The 22,486-nt window shown below is 42.6% G+C and overlaps 1 protein-coding gene across 4 annotated transcripts in view; it reads left to right on the top strand.

Moving 5' to 3' along the window:
* The window catches only part of col4a6 (collagen, type IV, alpha 6), a 94,495-nt gene that overhangs the window by 44,503 nt on the left and 27,506 nt on the right, over positions 1 to 22,486 (top strand). For 2 of the 4 annotated variants that reach the window (XM_064328441.1, XM_064328442.1), the window contains exons 5-16: positions 12,274 to 12,408; positions 12,553 to 12,597; positions 12,796 to 12,912; positions 13,084 to 13,149; positions 14,027 to 14,062; positions 14,460 to 14,522; positions 14,802 to 14,837; positions 15,655 to 15,696; positions 18,106 to 18,195; positions 18,936 to 19,028; positions 21,846 to 21,899; positions 22,007 to 22,069. In XM_064328441.1, coding sequence (XP_064184511.1) covers positions 12,274 to 12,408; positions 12,553 to 12,597; positions 12,796 to 12,912; positions 13,084 to 13,149; positions 14,027 to 14,062; positions 14,460 to 14,522; positions 14,802 to 14,837; positions 15,655 to 15,696; positions 18,106 to 18,195; positions 18,936 to 19,028; positions 21,846 to 21,899; positions 22,007 to 22,069 — 840 coding nt within the window. The remainder of the gene's footprint in view (positions 1 to 12,273; positions 12,409 to 12,552; positions 12,598 to 12,795; positions 12,913 to 13,083; positions 13,150 to 14,026; positions 14,063 to 14,459; positions 14,523 to 14,801; positions 14,838 to 15,654; positions 15,697 to 18,105; positions 18,196 to 18,935; positions 19,029 to 21,845; positions 21,900 to 22,006; positions 22,070 to 22,486) is intronic. The other 2 variants (XM_064328445.1, XM_064328444.1) reach the window with 2 other exon arrangements.

Consider the following 22,486-nt stretch of genomic DNA (forward strand, 5'->3'; position numbering starts at 1 on the left):
TGGACCTGCAGCTAAAACAACAATTAGTGGCGGTGTGTGTCCCCAGAAGAGAACACTTTAAGTACAGTGAAACTCAGTAAATGACATGGCAGCCACCATATTACACACCGTGATCCACTCTTTTACAGTCTTAAGTATGGGGCTGTAATTTGTCTCTGTTCAGTTTTCCATGTACAGAAAGCTAAGTGCTGCTGCCTTTTCCTCATGGTGTGGCTGATAGGAAGCATTGACATTTTAGTTTTAGTGTCACTAGTTTTTTAGATTTGCGACAATTATCATGCATTTTTGTCTTTTATCTACTTTTTTATCCATCTATTTTTTTTTTGAAGTGGCTACTGTTATGATGCAGTTTTTATAGCTAGTGTTTTCCAATGAATGTATGTGGGACCTTACAATGAAGCATTAGGAAATCTCCTAAGGCTGACTGCAGAAGACTTGTGTTAGGAGCCATGTCTGGCATAAGGAGCTTAGACTTTAACCAAGTGATACAGTCCATTTCATGTGCTAACTGAAAATCTACCTCCTGTCGAGATTTTAAAGATGTTTATGTTGATCCCTCAGGCTACAGGCAAAGACCAGTGTTAACATTGTCCTGGAGATTGTTCCCTGGGGGGTGGGTCAAGATTGAACCTGCCTGGACTGTCTGGCAGTCATAGTGCATTCTCAAAGAGAACATACTATCCAGAGTTAAGATGGATTAAATGAAGAAATCCCAGAATATGAGTAGATTGTTTATTGGCTCCATTCCAGTTTTGTACTGGAACAACACACAATTAGACACTGATGTTAAGTGTGCTTATTGGAGCCTGAGTTGCTGTTGTCTGATTATTGTAGCTCAGATAGTGGCTATTGCAGTGGAATTCACACCTGCAGGCCCCCGTTTTGCTCCTGTACCTCAGGGTTGATGAGTTTCAAGATAATCAAAGAGCAAGTAGTGGACATTACTGTGTGTTCTTATCATAGGTATAATTTATGGTGGAAATTGCAGGAACGTGCCTTCATGACCATTTGAGGGATTGGTGTACTTACCTACCTTTTTAAATGAGCCGCATTCAACTGTCTCTAGTGGAGTAATGTCATTTGTTCTGCACAAGCCAGGTTTTGAAATGTTGTTTACCCGCTTTGAACCCTCCGTGAGATTCTTTGGCATCTTTATGAAGCCAATTGGGCCAAACTGGTGAATGTGAGAGTAGAGTGAAGGGGTCCTCAAAATGCTCAAGGAAAATAAGCTCCCACATTGGAGTAATTTGGTGTAATAACATCCGTATCAGTGGGGTAAGGGGGTCAAGGATCAAGGAATGCCGACAGAATGGCTTGTGTTCAGCACGGCAGAATCAACATTGCTTTCATGTCCTGAGGTTGCGGGACCACACAGTGGGGAGAGAACATGTGTCTTCATTTTGGCTCTTAATCAGTTTCTGCAGAGGGAACATAGATGTTAGATTGTCTAAAGCTGTGTAGACCGTAGCTCATTTATTAGTTGCATCGTCCTCCAGCTGTACACTATGACTAAAGCACTGTTTATTGAGTCTAGAGATAAGTCAGCAGTGTTGGCATATATTTCCTAACTGTGTTTTGTCCACATCGAATGTGGATTCAGTCTGTTATGGGCATAGAGAGACAGTGGTATATAGTTAAGGCCTTTAGAGTTTCCCTCTTTACCAGGTAGATGGGATTGTTTTTACTGTGATTTCCCCTTTATAACAGTTCTGTTATAAATGTATATCTTGGAAGATGGCCTTAATTGAGTTGTAGTGTTTTTAAACCCACAGTTAGTCTAAGCAAAGTATAAATTACAAGGTTAAAGCCAGGCTTTGTTTGGCGTAAGTGGTTGACACCCAGAAAATCTGTGCCTCCATACAGTACTAACATTCCAAGACCTCTGCATTCCATCGCACAAAGCCCCTGCATGCCATAGTAGGATTTAAAAGTCAGAGGGTCCATGGTTTCCACCTCTATCTAGGCCTCTCCCAGGTATGAGAGTTCCATTCATTCTGCCTGGGTTCCTCACTCGAAACCATGAGAGTTAGCAGAACAAGCCACTTGTCATACTGTTGATCGGATGGAGCCGCTCCCCAACCCCGTTTCCAATCTGGCATAACGGGGCCCAGAGTTTGGCCCCTGAGTGATAGGGGGTTTGCATTATCCACCCCCCTCCGCTCTGCGTGCTCCTCTTTGGAAGTGTTGTTTTTGTGATTAAGGGGGTGCCGGCTCTTTTCGCTGACTGGCCTCCCTCGGTGCAGCGCCGGTGGAGTGGGGGTACCCGCGGGAACGTGGGCTCTCTGTTCGCCCGTTTCCGTTCAGCTCCGATCTTAATCAGGAGCGGGGAACAAAAGCCCAGAGTGCCCACAGGCAAAATGACAGGACCCACAGATGCTATGCATACAAGCACCACCCATCCCCTCATTCCCCCTTTACTTTCTTTTGGTTTTATCTAGATTTTTTCAGCTTTTCCTTTAAAAAAAAAAAAAAATGAGGCCCCATTTGTGCAGCCTAAACAGAGAGGGGCTATTTGTTTAGCTTAATGCAGGTTTACCCAAACACTAGGTCTGGCTTGCAAGATGTGCTGTGGTTGTGTGCGTTACGCACACCACAGTGTGTCTGTGTGTGTGTGTGTGCGTGTGTCTGTATGTGTGTGAGAGTTTGTGTGGGTGGGTTTGGTGGGTTGTGATGAGGCCACCGGCTTGGCACATCAGAGCAGGAATGTCTACTACTGTACATGCTTGCGATGGCAGGAGGCAGAAAGCATAGGATGTTCCTATTAAGACTCATCAGCCGTCTCCAGAGCCACACCTGGGGCCTGCTTCAGTGCTCAAGCTAATGATTTGACGTTTTCATTCCTCTTTGTAGTTAAACCGCTGAATCTGAAACTGGATTCCTGGGTGTTTCAGGCGAAAGATTTGAATTCTGTCACAGGCCTGTATTTGTTCTTGTGGAAATCCCAGATGGAAGGAGCTTGAGGGGCTAATTGCAAGGTTTGCTTGACTGAAAATGCACAATGAACAAGGCCCTTCCAGTTTGTCTTGCAGTGGGGAATAACTTAATTGGAGGCACTTTCCTCATTGCTACCACCTCTTCTCTTCATTGCAAGAGAACTCTTGATCTGTCAGCTTGGAATGGAGCCGACTGTCCACACAGGTGTCATTTCAACAGTTGGACTTGTAATGTAGTGTGGAAAATATCTCTGTGTTCTCAAGTGCTATCTTCATTTGGTTATGTTTAATTCATTTTTATTGTTCAGATGTAAGTCAGAGGCTATGGCATGCAGTGGATAGCGGGGACTCACCCATATATTTTACTCGACCTGTTGATCTAATACGTGCCACTGCCCTCTGCTGGTGGAAACTGGAGAAGCATCAAGTCAGAAGAATTCACTGTGTTCTTGGGTTTCTTGCTTTGTTCTCAGTCCAGGTTTCTGAGATCTGATCCCTCAGAAATTAGGTCACCCATGTCAAAGCCTATTATGCTGTGAGCTAAAAGTGTAAAATTATTAAGCATAGCTCACTGCCTTCTAACTTATGGTAGACTTATGATATTTATAATAAGAATTGTATAAGCTTTACTGATGGTGTTGGATATTAGTAATGAGATTTCAGAATTAAAGCTTTTCTTATGGCTCAGAAGTGAAAGCTATTGTTCTTACATAACATCATCACATACACAGCATAAGTCAAATATGTTTAAAATACACAAATGTTTCCAATTTTCCATTCAAGTTCTTCTAAAATCGCTAATCTAAAATGTCAGTGATCATGGCTCTAACAACATATGATAAGTTAATATATTTAAGTTTTCCCTGATCAGTCCAGTCTGTAGTTTTCTAATATAATCTGTAGTTTTAAAATAAATCTTTAAACAGAAAATATATTGTTCTTTCCAGAGGACCTGAGAATATAGCCTAGTCATACTGCTTCTCAGCTCCTATGAAGGTCACCAGTTCCGCCTGGGTTTGTCGTACTCCTTTAATGATTACGGTTGTGAATAGCGAGAGGAGGGTGTTTGAGTATGAAGATCCTTGAGTCTCACGCCTTTCCCAGGATGTTCGCAGCACTTATCTGACAAACATACGGCCACAGGCCCTGAAGAATGAACCAAACACACAGGAATACCAATGCTAAGCTAAACACAGCTGCATTTCCCCCTGCTCCCCCAGCTCTCTGGCTTTATAGAGGAAGATAAAGTGAATATAAGCATGAGACATGTGTCTCTGTGTGACTCTCATCGCTGCCAAGGTGGGGGCCTAGGATTGTGAGAACGGGAGGCCAAACCGTGGTGCACTGAGTCTTTAAGAGAAAACTCCTCCAGCACGGCTTCCTGGAAATGTTAAAAAACAAACATGCTCGTGATCTGAAGGGGTGCACCAAACTGCAATGAACTATTCAGCTGATACAACAGGCTTCAAAACCTCCGCAGAGTAACGTAGGCTTCTGTGTCCTTTGGATTTTAAGAAAACCCACACTGGAAGAATTATTAGTGAAGTGGTTACTTAGTGTGCCAAAGGATGGCCCAGGGTTGGGTAAACACAATCCAGAAAGTGGAAGGTTTGCAAGGTACCCCTGCACCACAGCAGGCCTTGGCCTTGGATCCAGATGGGATCAATATCTCATTTTAAATGATGAATCTGAGGGCTTGACCCATTAAAGGTCAAATACCAAGCTACTTTTGATGTGGCATGTGTGCATTAAGATGTAATATACCCGCTTCTGTATCTGAGGTATGAAATAAAGACACAGTGAGAAGTCCAATTTGGGGGCTTAGAGATAAGACAGCCTAGGACCATGGTCATTATTTTTCTGTAAATCAGTGATCATTCAGAATTATTTGTGTCAATGGTCAAAGTTTTGATGCACTTTATATTCAACATATCTGAACTTGGTGTACTCCAGTTATTTTTTAACAGTATCTGCTGGTGATGTGACCTTATTTTGTACTCTGGCTCAGTTGTGCTTCAGTGGGTTAAATTGATGGCAGATGTCATTCCCAAGACCTGCAAAAGAAGAAGTTGAGTAACCTCAGCTGGTCTCATTTTGGGAAAAATTTGTAATAGCGAACAGCGAATTAGTCTTACATGACACTAACAAGTCTGGAAGACCTGTAAGGGTAGGATTTCCCTAAATCATTACATACTGTACCCTTCAAAAACATGACAGGCCTTGAGATCAAGTTGAAGCTTGTTGACCTGTTCGGTACTAAACTTGTTCTCTCTAATTTAAAACAACTACGGTCACCTTCTGGATTCCTGAAGTTGAGTTTTTCGTGAATACATGATTTTTCACTTGTTTGAGAAGGAAATTATTGCTAAAAATGGATGGCTGAATAGGATGTTTGAAGGCCAGGATTCAAGCAACATTTCAGCTTTTGACTCATGATTGAATTTGAGTGCTTTTTGTAAGCACATACTAACTTGTAAAACTGCTTGTGTAGGAAACTTGAAAGTCCAAGATAACCTCAGTTAGCCTCAGTTTAGTGCCGTCTCTCACCTTGCAGCCTTTTCTGTAAAGGTCGTATTTATGCAATTTAGCTCCTTGATTTAATCGGTGGCCCCATTGTCATCCCCTGTTTTGAAATCACCTGCCCCCCACCCCCCCCCCACAGTAAGCATAATCCCCTCAGCTCTGTCTTAGACAAGTCTCATTACTCGTTTGCTGCGCTTCCTTTTCTCATTAACGTTATTTCCCCACCAGTAGTTAGGAGTTGGGAGTAAATCGCTGAGTCAGCTCCACCATGGTGTGACAGTGTTTGTTTGGCCTACTGTCTACACTGTCTGGTCTGTCTGTGGGGGTGCGGGGCGTTGCATAAGGTTTGGGGTGGCAGGGCGATTAGATTATCAAGTCCGAATCAATCGTCTCTGCCTTCTGTGCCACCCTTCTGATGTGAGGCCGAATGTTTCCTTGTGCTCCGCCCGTCAGAGGGGCGAGTGAGCATGCGGTGTGACAGGTAAAACCATCCCCCTGGCCTCGCTGCCCATGAACAATGGGTCCCGCTAAATCCCAGGCGTAATGGAGTGAGATGGGCTGAGCCGGGGGAATCTGTCTGCTCATGGATTCTCTTGGCCCTGCCGACAGGAAGTGATGTGCATTCTGGGGAACAGCGTGTATTAGGCCGGTTAGCTTAAAACAGCAGAATGGTCTCCATTGTGCCTTTTGTGAGGAGGGGGATTTGCGATACAAACGATGCAGTCTACTGCAGATTAATCTGGCTGGAAGTCTTTTTTTTCACCAGCATAAAAAAAGTTTTCTTTTTTTTTATACTGTGGGTATTCAGTGGAACCATGTTAGGTTGTTTTTGGAGTGTGAAGGGTCTAGACTTGGTTGACTAAACCAAGCATTTGATGTACTGTAGGTGTAGAGGTTAACGGTCCAACTGCCTGCGGAACAAGAAAAGTGCAATGGAAAAATGCCCATCACTGGTGGTGGTGATGGTGTGTATGTGTGTATGTGTGTGTGTGTGTGGGTGGGGGTCACGTTCCATAGTGAATATCCATATATGGAATAGCAGAGGACATTCCACAGTGTCCAAGGTTTAAGGGGGGAATGTCAGTGTTGTAACGATGATAGCAATGAGGTGGGCCGACTTGTAGCGACAGAATATGTGGATCCGTCCCCTACCCTGGGGTGTCATGACCTCAGAGGGCTACAAGGTGCTTGGGGTCTTAGAAGCTTTAATTAGCAGATGCTCACAGGCACTAATGTGGAGGAGGGCTGAGTGAGCATGTAGTGTGACAGCTAAGATTATCTTCCAAGCCAGATGTTCAGCTCTGGTACAGAAGTATTATGATTTGATCTCAGTCCATTGTGCCAGCGGAATTGTTTAGCGAGCAAATAATGAAGACATCACTTACTCCATCCTTAACATGGAAAGGGCAGTCTTTTTGTATATGAAGCTGAAGTTCTGAAGACATCAACTTATTAAATATTAGTGAGGAATAAGCCCATTGTTTCATTGGTTATAGCCAGGTATAAACATTCTAAACAATATTTAAATCCAACATTTGAATTGACATTTGTCCCAGATCTTCCTGTGCATTATTGTTGGTGAATAGACATGCTCATGAAGCTCCATGTCATACTGACAGGAGTCAATGGTGAGAGGCTGAATCTGGATATAGAAAATAGAATGTCATTGATCAAGCTGTCACATGACAGCTAATGTATATACAATGGAATTTCAAATGGTATATCGCAGGGGTCCTCAACCGTGGTCCTGGAAAGCTGCCAGCTCAGCTGGTTTTCATTGTTACCCTGTAGTTTGTTAATTAGAGCAGTTGTTTACATAGTTAACTCACTTCACCTGGTTACTTGGTTCTAAATTTGGTGCGTTTAAGCTAAAACTAAAAAACCAGAGCTTGTTGGTATCTAAGACCAGGGTCGCGGACCCCTGGTGTATCAGATTGGACCTGTTTCCTAATGCTGGTGTAGGTCTAGGGTTAGTCGCTCGTCCCATTGTGTGGTATTTGATAGGCCATATGGAATGTTCAATTTGTTGCATGCAACATGTTGGATTTTCTCGTTCGGACACAGAAGGCTTTGCTGTCGACTCTTTCTTTAAATTTTGCTGAGCTCCCAGGGGAAGGGTCTGAGGTTGAGTGTGGTGATCCACCTCCTTGCCTTCAGTGATTGAATTTATTTGGGCTGACAGATTGGGGCCCTGGATGTACTCAGCCATGTACATCTGTTTTTCATAAATGTAAAGGCCTTACCAGTACCACACTCTTTCATTGAATCCTGCAAATGAACCTACGACCAATCCCAAATCTGTTATTTCTGATGAGGTGTCATTTGATGTGAAATTAAGCAGGTAATGCTATAACTATACCAATGACTACAAGTAAAGGGGCAGGATAAAGACCTTAAAACTGCTTCTCATAAGAGTCTCACTCAGTACCTTTAGATATGATATAATGATTACTTACTTAATCCTCTTCGTTCCCTGTGGAACATAAGGCTGCGACTATCTGCTTCCATCTGGTTCTATCCTGTGCAGCATGTTGTGCCTCGCCCCAAGTTAGGTTTGCCGTTTTTCAGTTCTGAGGTCATAGTTTTCCGCCAGATTGTTTTTGGCCTCCCTTGTTTCCTCTTTCCCGGTCGGGTCCATCTCAAGGCTACTTTAGGAATGCGGTCCTGGTCCATTCTGAGGACATGTCCGAGCCATTGGAGCCGTCGATGTTTAATTTCCAGCACCACATTGTGACAGTTTGTGTTTTTGTACAGGTCCTCATTGGAGATCTGTTCTGGCCAAAAGATGCAACATATCTTCCGGAGACATCCATTGTGGAATGAATTGATCTTTTTCATGTCGTTCTCAACCACACACCCATACTGCAGAACTGATTTAACATTACTGTTATACAGTCGAACCTTGGTTTTTAGGCTGTATTGCTTTGACTTCCAGATGGTTTGAAGGCTTGCAAATGTACTGCGAGCTCTCCCGACCCTTATACTGATGTCTTTGCTGCATGCATTGTCCTTACTGAGGAGACTTCCCAGATATGTAAACTCCTCAACATAATCGAGGGAGTTACCATCCACAGTGATTGATGCATGTGGTGCTGAATTTATGCACATCACTTGGGTTTTGGAGATATTAAATTATATATGATTAGATGGTAGTAATGTCCACAGCAGTAGATTGCATGTCAGCATGGAGATGTTACATGGGGACATTAACTCTCTGGTGCACACAAAACTGAAATACAGAGTTGGGGTAGTGGAGATTTTTCATGCACATTTTAAAGTTAAAATTTCTAAAGATGCTCTGCATTACTGAGTGTTTACTTGTTGCTTGCTTTTTTCCCAGTGTGCAATTGGAAAAAAAAATCCCAGGGCATCACAAACATCCACAAGCACACTCCTCTGTCCCTTTTCAGCAACATGACGGTTGTGACCCCTAATGACCATTTTCTCACCATTAAAGAATGCACTCCTGTTAAAAGAGAGAATGAAAGTGACCCAGGGTTAAAGCCTTCAAGGATATGTCAGTCTGTGGGTCCTTCCCCACATTGAAAGGAAGGTGGTTTTTGAAAGTCAGCCATGTGGATTGCACTGCACCAGGGGGTGAATCTAGACTGGTGGAGTGGATCTGATGAAACATGCTGTTCTGTGAAATAAAGTAAAGGAAGTTTAGATCTGGCATGTAAAGCCTCTAATTACACCTTTACTATTTCCCCTTTATGTCAGCTGTTATACTGATTTGATGACAGAAATTTAAAAAAAGATAATGGTGTATAACAGTTATGATACAGGCAAGTGAATTCTTCTCTGTACACAATGACATACAGTGTATAGATATAACAGGGAGTTCGTATTGGAATAGCGTTTCCTGTGAACGTTTATGCTATTAAGTGCAGATTGAGCACTATAAAAAAAACACTATAACATGGGTTTAGGTTCAGTGAAATGATAAGCATATCAGTTTTTCTCTGGATTGAATGGTTATGAATGTATATTCATTCATTTAATGTTCTCCCGTTGCATCGCGTCCTGTTCCCTCCTGTTACATATTACCCAGTTGTCTGGAATGTGTGTGGTACACTCATTCCACTTCAATGATCAAGAGAAGTGAGTTTAGAAGTAAGGGTATAAATACACTTACTTCTAAACTCACTTCTCTTGGTCACTGAAGTAGAATGAGTGTACCACGCAAATTCCAGACAACTGGGTAATATGTAACAGGCCTTGCATCATTCGCGTGCTCCTGTAATGGAATGTTATGCCATTTGCTTGGACAGATATTCCACTACAGGAACACGCTAATGAGGCCAGGTGAAAGCGAGAGAACATTCTTCCCTCTGCATCGTGGGAAGGAAAGGAAAGGAAAGTCATATCTGACCTTGACATATTTCTCTAAACCAGGTGTGAGGATTCCTCACCCCTTCCTGCAGGCTGTTATTACCATTAGGATTCTGAGGGTAGTTCTGCTACAGCCCTGAGTAACTGGCCAAATAGTGCCTAGGGACCGCTCCCCTCTCTCCCTGGAGGCTTTGACCTGTCCTCAGCGCCGCCAGGTGCCTGTAGTCCACCCAGGTCCTCAGAGTCACCATGGTTATTAATTGCAGGCGTTTGAAAGTTCACTGAGGTGTGGGAGTGGAGTTTTGGAATGTACTGTACCGTTAGGTGGACTGAGCCTACTCTACCCAAAGTCCGTCAGCTCTAACCCTTGTGATTCATGTACTGAAAATACTGCCCAACTAGCTGTATATGACTTAAAATATATTGCAATTAACATGCCACCTTTAAAAAAAATATATATTTCATATACTTATCAAGTTGGAAGACACTAGCATGTTGCACTACACGCAGATAAATCTGAAGCATTTTTCTGCATGTCCAGGAGTTCTTCCGTACGTGAATTGACAATAGTTGATCTCTGCTGCCTCTCGGTGGTGTACACCAAATATTGCAGTGCTTTTGTCTCTAGTAGAGAGCAAATGGCCTGGATTCAGTCACTGCTTTCCTTATCTTTGACTGCACAGTATGGCCAGTTCTGCTGTCAAGAACAATCACAACAGGCTTCACAAAGAAATTACAGTTAAAGACGATTGTTTATTTAATCCAAGGAATTATCTTAAAATGTCTTGTGTGTTGTAATTGTATGACTATTAAAACAAAATTAAACTCTGGACCCTCAATTATTGAGAACGTTACCAAACTTAATGATTCCTTGACGTATGACAACAACTGTCATTTATCTACTTGTGATTTCCTCTTGTGACTTATATCTACAGTTTCAAAATGAAATACATCAGGAAACATTTTAATTCAAGCTGAGTTAAATTGAGCACAAGATTCTTCAGTTCTTTTGAGCTTCCTGCATCAGCCATGGATGAGTCAATACCCTCTGATACTTCAGTGAACCTATTTTTCACAGTGAGTGCAATCTTTCACATAGCCACTGGTCTATATAAAGAACAGTTATAGGGCCTCCCTGAAAGACCTTCTCTACTTCTAATAAAGAAAGAGTATATGTCCTGTAATTTCAAGAGGTAACAGGATCTACAGGGGCCTCTCTGTCTCCTCATAGTTAATGTTCTGTTTATATCCCATGACTTCACTGGGGCACAGTATATTTAGATAGCACATTGAGAACATACAGTAGGTCAGGTTCGAGGGCATCAGAACTGCAGTGTGCTGAGGAAGAGAGATGTGTGAACTAAACAGATTATGATGGTACTCTATCATATACATGAAAGCATCCCTATCTGAACAGCAGATCACAAGGCAAGAGCACTATGCTTTTAGGGAGTTTGATCAAGCATTTAAATCAAATACACACACACACACACACACACACACACCCACACACGCACACACACACACATACACGCGGACAGACACAGGCCTGCTCTTGGCCAAGGTTTACAATGAAGCAGCCTAAGCCAGTGAGCTGGACAGTTAACTGTCTAAGCACCACAAGCTGGTGTATGAAATTACCTGTCAAAAGTCTGTATTTTGTGAGCTGTGAGTAAAACTCAGTAAAACTCATCCTTAAAGACGATTCACAATTATATGTAGGATGTTTAAATGCTTTTAATAATTGCGCAATTGCGCAATTAAAAAAAAAATGTATTATGGTTTGGCCAGCTTATTGCACTATTTATTGCGCTGTTCAATTTGAATTGTCTGGTGATTGGTAGCCTTGGTGTGCAGCTGTTCACACTAAAGGAGCATGACTTGCAACATCAGCCGCTACAAGCTGTTACAGGATTCTGCTAACAGGATGCGCTCAAACAAGTCCTTTATAATCTTTTATAAAATTCCTGGTGTTTTGATGCCTTTTGGCATGAGTTGGTAGTTCAGCTGAAGGACGCTAGGTAACCCTCTGTTACAGCAGGTCTCTGTGGCTCCTCCCATCCTCTACAAACACGACTAGAATCCAAACAAAACAAGGGTGCCTAGCAATTGGTAAAATTAAAAGTTCCTCCCTTTAGTGAACTCCTAAAACAACTTCAGCCAACAGATGTAATTGTACACAGACTATTTGAATGAATGGCATTTTAGAGATGAGACACGGAGTCACTGTAACGTTACATGCTGTAGAAAATGTTCCAGTGCATGCTCTAGTAAGTGCAGCACATGAAATAGTGGTTGAACTACTGTGAACCTGATGGTTGTCAGTTTAAATCTTCCTACAGAATTGCCCTGTTAAAAAAAGAACTGTCTTGTTTAAAAAAATAAAATAAAAACTGTCCTGAAGTAAAATCCAGTTGGACTGAAACTAACTGAAAAAGTGTGAGCATTTACGATCCTACCTCTCATGACCTCTGTCTTCTCTCAGGGTCGGCCAGGACCTTTGGGGCCGATGGGGCCAAATGGACCTGAAGGGTTTGTGGGAGGGTCGGGGCCCTCGGGACCCAAAGGAGACAAAGGCCATGTGGGACTCAGGGGACCCTCCGGACCGAAAGGAGACAAGGTGAATGTCCCGCTTAAGCTGCGTCTAGCGTCTCCGTTTCGCCAGTTTGATCTTGGTGACTGTTCCCTGTTTATGTGGAAATTAAATTTGTGCTCTGTGGAGGAAACATTTAGCCCCAACCATTACCTGTGTTTGTTTCCTCAGGGGCCAATGGGTGTGCCAGGTTTCCCGGGAACTGACGGTGTTCCAGTAAGTATAGCCCTGACCTCAGCCTCTCTCAGCACTAACCAGCCTCTCATCTACATGTGACCTTGCTGGCACGGTCCGTTTCTGATCCACAGCAATCATGCACAGGCCTGCCCGTTGTCCTGGTGTAGGAGTATAATGGCTGATTTTTTCTGTCCAGGGTCCTGCACCTCACACACCTGTGCTTTTGTGTTCTGACAGGGTCACCCTGGGCAGGACGGGGGCAGGGGACTTCCAGGAATAGACGGGTGCAACGGCACCATCGGCGACCCAGGTCCCAGGGCTGGGGATGGATTGTCAGGCCTGCCTGGTGTTGTTGTGAGTAGCAAGATTCTAGAGTAGCAATGATGGGCAGTGTGTGAGAATCATTTACTATGGTGCCATTTGTTCCAGCCTGCTGTCTCAAAATATGTGTTTTTATGTCTCCTTTCCTCCCGTCGTTTCCCTCCCTCCCCCTCTCTTCTGCTCTTTGTTTTTTTCTTAATATAGGGGCCACCTGGTCGGAAGGGTCAGAAAGGAGAGCCTGTGTTCACGGGACTGGGCAGAGGCGCAAGGGTAACTGCCCCATTTCTGCACTGAATGTATCTTCATTGACGAGCATGGCCAGTCCTCGCTAGCATATTGCCGTTGTCATATTTGGGTCAGATTCACACTGTGTGCGTTCTGTATTTTAGAAGAAGAATGATGATCCACCAGGGATCATCACAAATGCATGACTGCTGGTGCAGTCATCAATCCTGCTCTGTAGTTACTGCCCCATTTCTGTGACATGGGTGTAAATCACCTGCTGTTTCCATCCTGAAGGAAGGAGGTACGTGGGCCTGGCTCCTCCTGTCAGTACCAGGCAGAGATGGGCTCTAGGTCCAGAAAGTTCTATCAGCCCCAGAACTGTCTTCCATCCATCATAAACCCTCTATGACCCTCTGGCCTGTTCCACTGAAATAAATGGGCATAAGTGATGGGCCCCGTGTGGTAATGGTGCTTGTTACATTCACATAATAAATCTCTCCTGTCTGAACAAGTTTGGCTTGGGAAAATCCCAGCTTTTGCCACCACCACGATGAATATTAACACAAGGCACACCACCTGAGCCACTTCCATTTTAATTCTGTGCCTGGGGCAGGATTTGTAAGTGAAAATGAGGATAGGAATGTTTATTTCAACTAGAATTGTGACTAGGACACTAACAAATGTCTCCACCTCAGTTTACAGTCTCATGCTGTTTTTTTAACTCAATTGTTTGTTTGTACTTTTTTTATGAGAAGTGCAGAATCCAGGGCTGTTGGCAGTCCTCCTCCACCACTGGGTCTGATATTGTGCTGTGCAGTGGGAGTATTTAGATTGCCACTGTGAAGGCATCCCACATTATTTAATTTAGGCCGCTAGAATTTGTGTTGTAATTTAGTGTAAACTTATCTACTGTTTCTTGCAGGGAGAGCCTGGTTTGCCTGGACTGGATGGTCTGATTGTAAGTGACATTGGAGTGAATGTTTCTTTCTCATTAAAGTTTCTGGACTGAACCTGAAATTTTAGATCTCTCACTGTCCCAAGGGTGGAAATGTCAAAATAAAATGATGCTTAAGTTTTTGCAGCCGTGTCCTACTTATGAAAGAATGAAAAATTAATGAAAATTTTAAAATATCTTGAGGGTATTTGAAATATCAAACTACTTACTTATACAAGAGCATCCATACATGGTAGCCCTGATGTTGCAAACCTTTATTTTCTGTGGCATACCTATATCTAAATCTCTGTCTCTTCTGCTCTATGCAAAATTGCTGCAATATATATGGCAGTTCACCAAATAAAAGAGAGGACTTGGGCTGGTTCTGATGTCTCTCTGTCCGTCTGCTTTTTTCTTGCAGGGTCAAAATGGCCCGAGTGGACTCCCTGGGCAAATGGGTCGGAGAGGTCAAGATGGATACCCTGTATGTGCCTCAGTTATATTCCAGCTGTCTCCAAGCCTCTCTCTATTCATTATGCCATAATTACTCTTTCATTTAGAAACAGTGGAGTTGGGAGCAATTTCTGGACTTAGTAAATATTGTGTTTCCAATTGTGTGATATATATACATGAAATAAATTGTCTAATTGACTCCTCTTGTGTATTATTGTATTATTGTACTACTGTAGAAAGTAAAATGGTTGATGCATTTCATGCCTGTTTGCATTTGCTTTAATGTACTCCACCTCTGCCCCTTCCTCAGGGTTTCCCTGGTCCTCCTGGTCCACCTGGTCCTACAGTAAGTACTGAAGAAGCTGGAGTCCTGGGCTGCTAATAAGACTGGGCAATACATTTTTGGAACATAGTGGATATTGTCCGTACAGTGGCTGGACCACACTATCCCAGTCTCTCATTCTGTGTTCTCTAGCTACATGTAGTAAAGCATAAATGCTGAGTGGTCCCATTGGGAAGGGTTCTGGTAATTCTAATGGCAGTATTTTCGTGGTATGGTTTAGGTGCACTCATGCCCTCAGAAGACAAAGTCGATGTCATTAATTACTTAATTAAATTGACTTGTTGGCCTTGTCCCATGCATGTCCACCATGACAAATTGTCAGTAAATGGTTTGAGGAGCATGACACTGTTGTTAATATATCATGGCCATGTCATCCACCAGATCTGAGCCCAGTCGAGCATTCACAGGGTATTCTGGAATGACAACTGACAAGTGGCAGCATTTTCCAGTTCCGTCAGCTTAGCTCTTTGACAGTTGATTGAATTTCTCATAAAGTGATGGAGTCCTATTAGTCCTGCAGAATTCCAGAAAGGTTCTGTGCCATAGGGCACATAAAGCAGTACTGTGCTGTACTGTCACATCGTTGTTTTGATGCTTGCTCAGAAAACTTGCAGGCCCATCTCTGTTGCTGTTACTATTCAGAAGTACCAGCATCATTTTCCTACAACAAAATCTTGGCTGATTATTTTGCATGTCAGTTACTGTGGACTTAGGATGGCACTGATGAACAGGGCTGTTCAACAAGCAGTGGGCTTTATCACTGTCAGTGTGACTGGCAGTTTGGTAGCCACCCAAAACAGTGCATCCTCTTGTTTTGCAGGGGAGCCCCGGTGTGGGTTTAAAGGGGGAAAGTGGAGACAAGGTAAGAACTGTATTCAAATCAGCTCAGAAAACATTCCCCTCCGTTCCACATTCACATACACCTATCCAGGCCTAGATCTTTCCATCATTAATGTTAGCTAAATCCTGTTCTCAGGGAGCTGTAGACAGTACAGATACCATCTCTTGGTCTGAGTTTCAGTGAGACTCTGATTGGAGTCGTTTTAGATCGTCCTACTTTTTTTTGCTTTTAGGGAAACTGTCATCACCAGCCCCATTTACTTGGATAGAGTACATGTGATCCTTACTGGACTCATGTGAACTGTTAGTTGAGTTAACGCTGAGCATTTTACTGCGTGGTTACCATTACACTGGCTGACTCCTGCTGGTCTGTCTGTGCATGTGCGTGGTGTGTATTTATGTCTGTCTCTGTAATCGGCTGTCTGTGTAGATCTGTCCATCTGTACCATACATGGGGTTGCATGCGGGTGCGATTGATTCTTGGTGATTACTAAGAGGGCTTTCATAGGGATACACGCCTGGAAAAATCTTCAGTGTCTGCTTGCTTTACACTGCATGGGACTGCATTATTGGGTGTATCCAATGCCAGATCCATGATTAGTTTAAGTGATATATAATTCATATTAATTGTAATAGGCTGTAAACAGTAGCTGTAGAATCTGTCTATGAAACGTTATTATAAACAGCAGATTTCATTATCATATTGATGATATAGTATGTTATACTTTGAGATATTGGTAAAATCCCATGCAGACACTGAAGCCCTCCAGGAAGTGTAATGCCTTTATTGTGGAAAGGTGTTTTAGTCCTTGTGTGTATGGTGTCTTAGGTCCCATCCTATAAGAACTACAAGTTCCATCCTGTCTTCTCTTTTTTCCTTCTCTTCCGCACGTCTACCTCAACATGCCATGTATTTTTTTCCTTTTTTGGAGTTTGACTAGTGTCACTGTGATGATTGCAACCCTTTGACTGACTTACCCATATGGATTTGCATTGCCCTTCTGGGAATTTTACACTAAACTATGCACACCTATAGCACCTTGGGTTTCTTGGTGTAACAACACTTCATTTTGCACTCTTAAACTGTCACTACTAATGGAATGTTTCTTATTTTCACTGGCACTTAGTTTCATGGCAGTTCAGAGATTTGTGGCCCAAATGAAAAACTAGTCAACAATTAAGTCTTAAGAAAGACTTAAAAGCCTGTGTCCATTCCCCAGATTCCACTGGACAAATAACTAAAAAATAAGTAAATTGTGAAAATGAAGGACCCATTTGATCTGTGAGCTGCCATGCTGTTTGACAAGGTGAATGGTCTGTAATTGGTGCTGGAATCACTTGCTCCCACCTTCCGTGTGACTTTATTTTCCATTGATCTCAATTGAAAGGGGAGTATCTTGGGAATTGCAGTTTTTCCCCATTTACAAACAACAGTGATTACTAACAGTCATCATCAGTCAAAAAAACCATCTTTTCCTCTGTGCATGGATCTGCTGTTCACCCCTAAACACTAATTGCCAGCCTTGTGAAAAAGGACTACTTTTGAATGTAAGCCTTTTGAAATGTGTATGTTTAACAGAGGAGACCACATTGAGTGAGACAGAAAAATAATGTAACAAGTTTTCCTTAAATCTGGGGCTGAAAACTCAGGCTGGGGCTCGAGTAATATTATCACTTTGGAAGGGTAATGTTTTTGTTGGAATTGATTATAAATAATTGTATTCATTTGGCTTTGTTGTTAAAGTTTTGAATAACTTCATGTGTATTTTGGTAAAATGTGCTCTCTATTGTTTTCTTCTTTTATCTAATAATGGCCTGTGGTAGTATAAAGTGTAGGATCTCAGTGATAGACATCACACTGTATTGGTAGGATGTTCCCTGTAGTAGACAGGGCGTACTTGATCTGTACATCTGAACTGTATCGAATATGAACTGTTTTACCAATTAGTCACCTTTATGAGAAGGATGCATACTAACTGGTAATATTTGGCTGAGTCACCTCATGCCATAGTGACACATTGAGTGGACACAGCCGTGCTTCAAGTTAGTGATGTAAAATTGTTTATTTCCAAAGGGCACACACTCTGAAAGCAAAAGAGTGTGGATTCTTTCTTTCTTTCTTTCATTCTTTCTGATTCTTTGTCAGTCCCACTTCTTTTTCTTGCTTGCCCTCTTAATCTCTCATCCTCTCTTCTTTTCTCATTCTTTTACTCTTCCTGTTGCATTCAGTCTTTTTCTGCTTGCTCTTTGTCTCTCTCTCTCTCTCTCTCTCTCTCTCTCTCTTGCTCCTGCTGTCTCATGTCTCTGTCTCTTGCTCTTTGTGCCTGGTGAGGAGCTCCGCGGAGATGGGGTGTGTCCTCCGTATCCCCACCCCTGACTCCTCCCCTGGTGCACACCAATTGGCTAACGACTGTGTTCCTCTGGATCCCAGGGGGACGCGGGTCTACCCGGACCCCCAGGAGAGCAGGGGGATGACACGCTAGTAGGCGCAGCTATAAGCACTATCTTCAAAGGAGATAAGGTAACACAGAGGGGAGCAGTGGTTCCAGCCCAGGGAGGTGTGCTAGCAGGGGTACAGCAGGTGGGGGGAGGGGGATGTGCAGGAGAGAGGACATGTCTGATGCCACACACCACACACAGCAAGGGGTTGCATACATTTTTGCCCACCTGCCGGTAACAAAAATGGGATATATTGATTAATAATCCCATTAATATAGTCTGCCTCACCTCTGCCTTGTAAAATGGATTTGTGTCCCTTTCCTTCCTCCATCCATCTCCTAATAAAACTGCAATTATAAATGGAGTTATTTTTATTGCTGTTCAGTGCCAAATTGAAATTTATATCCCTAACATTGATTAAAGTTCTCTGCTTTGTGGTATGGTTGATTTATGCTGTGCCAGGAGCAAGGCTGCTGTGATTCCGACTATACAGATGTACTGCAGGAAACTCAATAGATTAAAAGGCCACAGGGTCTTGATAACAAGAGGTATGTGGTGGTAGTGGGGTGTGGGTAGAGGGGTAACACAGCTCAATGTTGCAGATACTGTGTGTGTGGTTCTACAGTGCAAGGCTGGATTGGTACCTGGCCCCTCATGTTACCTCCTGCCCTGTTCCCCTCGTCCCACCCACCCTACTGCCCTCCCTGGGGTCACACACAGTCTTCCAAAAACCTGCATCCTCCACCAACCCTCCCCAGTCCCCACCCCCACCCCCACCTTTTGCCATGTAAAAACTCTCTCTTCCTTGGTTACCGTATCCAGGGAGACGTGGGCCTGCCCGGCGACCCAGGCCTCCCACTGGTCAATGGAGTGGTGGAGTTTGTGGGCTTTCCTAAAGGAGACAAAGGAACTAAGGTTTGTGAGAATGCGGTCCGAGTTCCAGGGCGCGTCCTGTGCAGGACCTCCCCCAGCAGCAGCTCGGTTCCGGGGCTGAGGCTGGGCGGGTGGAGCCCCCTGCTGGTCCAATGCCCGTTTCCTTCAAATGGGATGGCAGGCTAATGGATCACAGTCCTGGCGTCCTGCTGTCCCCACCACCATCCCAATGTCCCTCTCAGGCCCCCAGGATGTCCCTCTCTGTCTCCTCCTCTTGAGACCAGGGGGACTGCTGTGGTTTTATTATTTTCGGTTTGTTCCTTTGTATTTCTTGTGCAGGATTTCACAGATTTTTTTTCTTGGGGAGGGGGGGTAGTAACTTTTTTGTTTTGAAGCTATCGGCATAGTGCCTTTTAAGAATGTACTTTATTTTAGAAAATTATTTATGGTTCTTTGTGAGGTCTTGTATTGTGTGAAAATATATACAGTCTTAAATAACCCAACAGATTAATGAACTGGTAAGTGCTAAGAGAGTCATATGTGACCTTGTTTTATCCATTTGAAAGGGAACATGTTATTCTTGATGAGGCTATTTTCAAGCGTGTCTGCAGATTCATTGAGATCTCTATTCATTCTGCAGTGCACATTGTGCTTAAACATTAATGGAGATTTACTGCCAAAATTTTTATTTACATTACATTCTATTGTGCTTCTAACAAATAATTTTGTTTAAAGAGGTACATCTATAAATGTGCTTCTGCTATCATTTTTCATTACTAAGGGCTCTACTCTGATTTTAAAGAAAGTAGAAATATTGTTGCATATTTGTGTGCATTCTAGCCAGTACTCTGTGGTTGATAGGTGAAATTAAACAAATTGCCTTTTAATCAACCACAGTCTCGTTTTTATTTAGAATATTAACCATATCATTTGCAGAATTACATATATTCAGATTAAACATACGCTCTATGCAGTAAATGCGCACTGCTAACAAGGCATTACCATCTGTTCTCTGTTAGCCAACTCAAGGTAGCCTGTCAAGATTGATTATTGTTAAGGCTGGGTGTTTGTCATGGTAAATATTGGCAGAAGTTCCAGAACGGTCACAACAAAGTTGTTGAAAATCATGGAAAACTGGAAAAAGCAGAAGAAATCACAGAGTTAAATGTTTATTTATGAAACAATTGAAATAACTTGAGGAACTGTGGCAACAGTAAATCGAAGTTTCAAGAAAATCCATAGCCAGTAACTGGCTCGTAGGAACAGACTATGAGTGAAATACATTGATAAGCTGGTGCATTTACGTATTTGCTTCAGTTGGTACTGCACAGAAAGAAAGAGCATAAAGAGCATGCTGTTTTGCATTTAATTTGACAGGACGTTGTTAAGAATAGAGCATTCTCAATTTGTATTACTGAAATAAAGCACAGTTACTGTGTGTCTATTTTTACCTCTTCAAAGTTTGTTTTTGTACACTGTGTTGTACATGGCTAAGTTTGGTCTTTGATGGAGCGCCTCTTATCTCTGAATGTAACTGTAATGGAGGAAGGACCGCCGAGCATCAACGTTGTTGACAAGGGCCGTCAAACACCTGATTCCAACAACTGACAAGGACAGGAATCTTGATCCCAGCCTATTCAAGAATCTGTATACATTGGATCAGTTTGTTTCTCCCAGCAGTATTGTTAAAATGCGAATAATACTGTTGGCTACGTTAAGGTTGACAATTACCATCCAAAATTGCTGAAAATCGTGGAAAGCGCTAAAGGTGGAGGGAATCACAGAAATTGAAAAAAAGGCTAAAATCACAGAATCCGAGACACCTGTGACTTCCAACAAACACCCAGGCTTAATTATTGTATTAATTTACCTTGGTATTTATTTCGCCTTTTGTTTAGAGTTTGGAAGTTTCCTCTATGTAGTGTCATAACAGATATATTTGTCTCTCAGGTAAAAAGGTATAAATAAATATATTGTTATATAGTTTTCATTTAAAATAATTTTGTTCAATTTTATCTGTATTGAATTCATAATTATTGATTTAGCTGCTGGATGTTTCATAAGAGCATGCACCAGATTTCCCAGGATGTGCTTCTGCAGTAAATGTAATACATCACTGAACGTTTTTGCCTGCCTATTACTTTACTTCACCATTATCCAAACGGATACATGCAGCCAGTTATACTGTTCAGATGGTAAGATAAAAAACACAGATCCAAGTTACTTGAAATAATTTAGGAAGCATTGGGTAGCACTGCTTTGGGATACAGCTTGTTTAATTTATGTGAACTAAGATAGCCAGTATGTTTCTTGTAACTTGGCCCAATTTTGATACCAGCACTTTTAATGGCAATGACAATGGCCTAGATTTTTCAAGTTTGAATTAATTACTTATAGACAGTGCTTTGTATGTGCGAGTAACTTGGCTTTATTGTACATTGAAAACATGTTTTCTTCAGATTATAGTTACAATGAATAGAGACCTGGGTTTCAAGGAAGAATTTTCTGAGAGAAATTTCCTATCAAGCCGTGATGTCATCAAAATAGCTTTGTCACTGGAAATTTAAATGAACGAAAGTGTATGGCTTGCGTATATTATGTGTACAGTGGTTCCAGTCGTGTTTTCCAAGGAACAGAGGACACAACTGGATGGAAATACTGTTTACTTCTTTACAACATGATTTAAGGATAGGCTTGTTTGTATCTTCTTGAATATCTTATGGGTTTCCTTGGGTTTTTAGATGCTGTCGGGATTTGCTGATTGTGAAGACCATTCTGTGGGCTTTCTTATTCTTTTTCTTCTCGATTTTCACTGTTGCCATCTCTCCTTTTTTCTCTCTCTTGCTCTCTCTTTGCTAGGGTGACATTGGTTACCAGGGGATATCAGGTCAGCCAGGACTACCAGGACCACCGGTAAGAATCTCTTTATTAATTGGTGGAATAGTACTGTCCGGGCAGTTTGGTTGGGTTTGCACTTACCAAAATTGTATGATGTCATAAGGAGGGACATTTATTTTCAGGGCCGTTTTGGATACCCAGGCGAGGTTGGTGAGAAGGGAATTCTGGGATTGCCAGGAGGACGGGTATGAAGCTGTTTAAATTTCTTAATCTCTGGCATAGTGTGGATCTCCTCCTCCCCACATGTGAGAATTTTCTGTTATTCTAGTGTGTGGCCAGTTCTAGGCATAGGGTGGTGTACAATTAGAGAGGGTGCATACATCTGGGGACGGGGGGTAAAACAAAGGGGGCAAAACATCCATGTGGTGTGTTCATGATATTGGATCCCCCCCCCCCCCTTCCGGTCCATCATGGCTAAATGCCTCCCCCCAGTTTCCAAACGTCACCTTCACCCACCTCATTTGTTGTCTTCCCTAGGGTGGAAGAAAGTCTTGAGCTGTCCCTATGGAAGACAGCTGTATTTTAATTCCAATCCTGGATTATAATCGGAAGCCCCCTTGAATGTGCCATGTTGTCACTCTTGGTGATGTTTGTCCTTTCAT

This window comes from Anguilla rostrata, chromosome 3 (genome assembly GCF_018555375.3).
Source record: "Anguilla rostrata isolate EN2019 chromosome 3, ASM1855537v3, whole genome shotgun sequence".
NCBI lineage: Eukaryota > Metazoa > Chordata > Actinopteri > Anguilliformes > Anguillidae > Anguilla > Anguilla rostrata.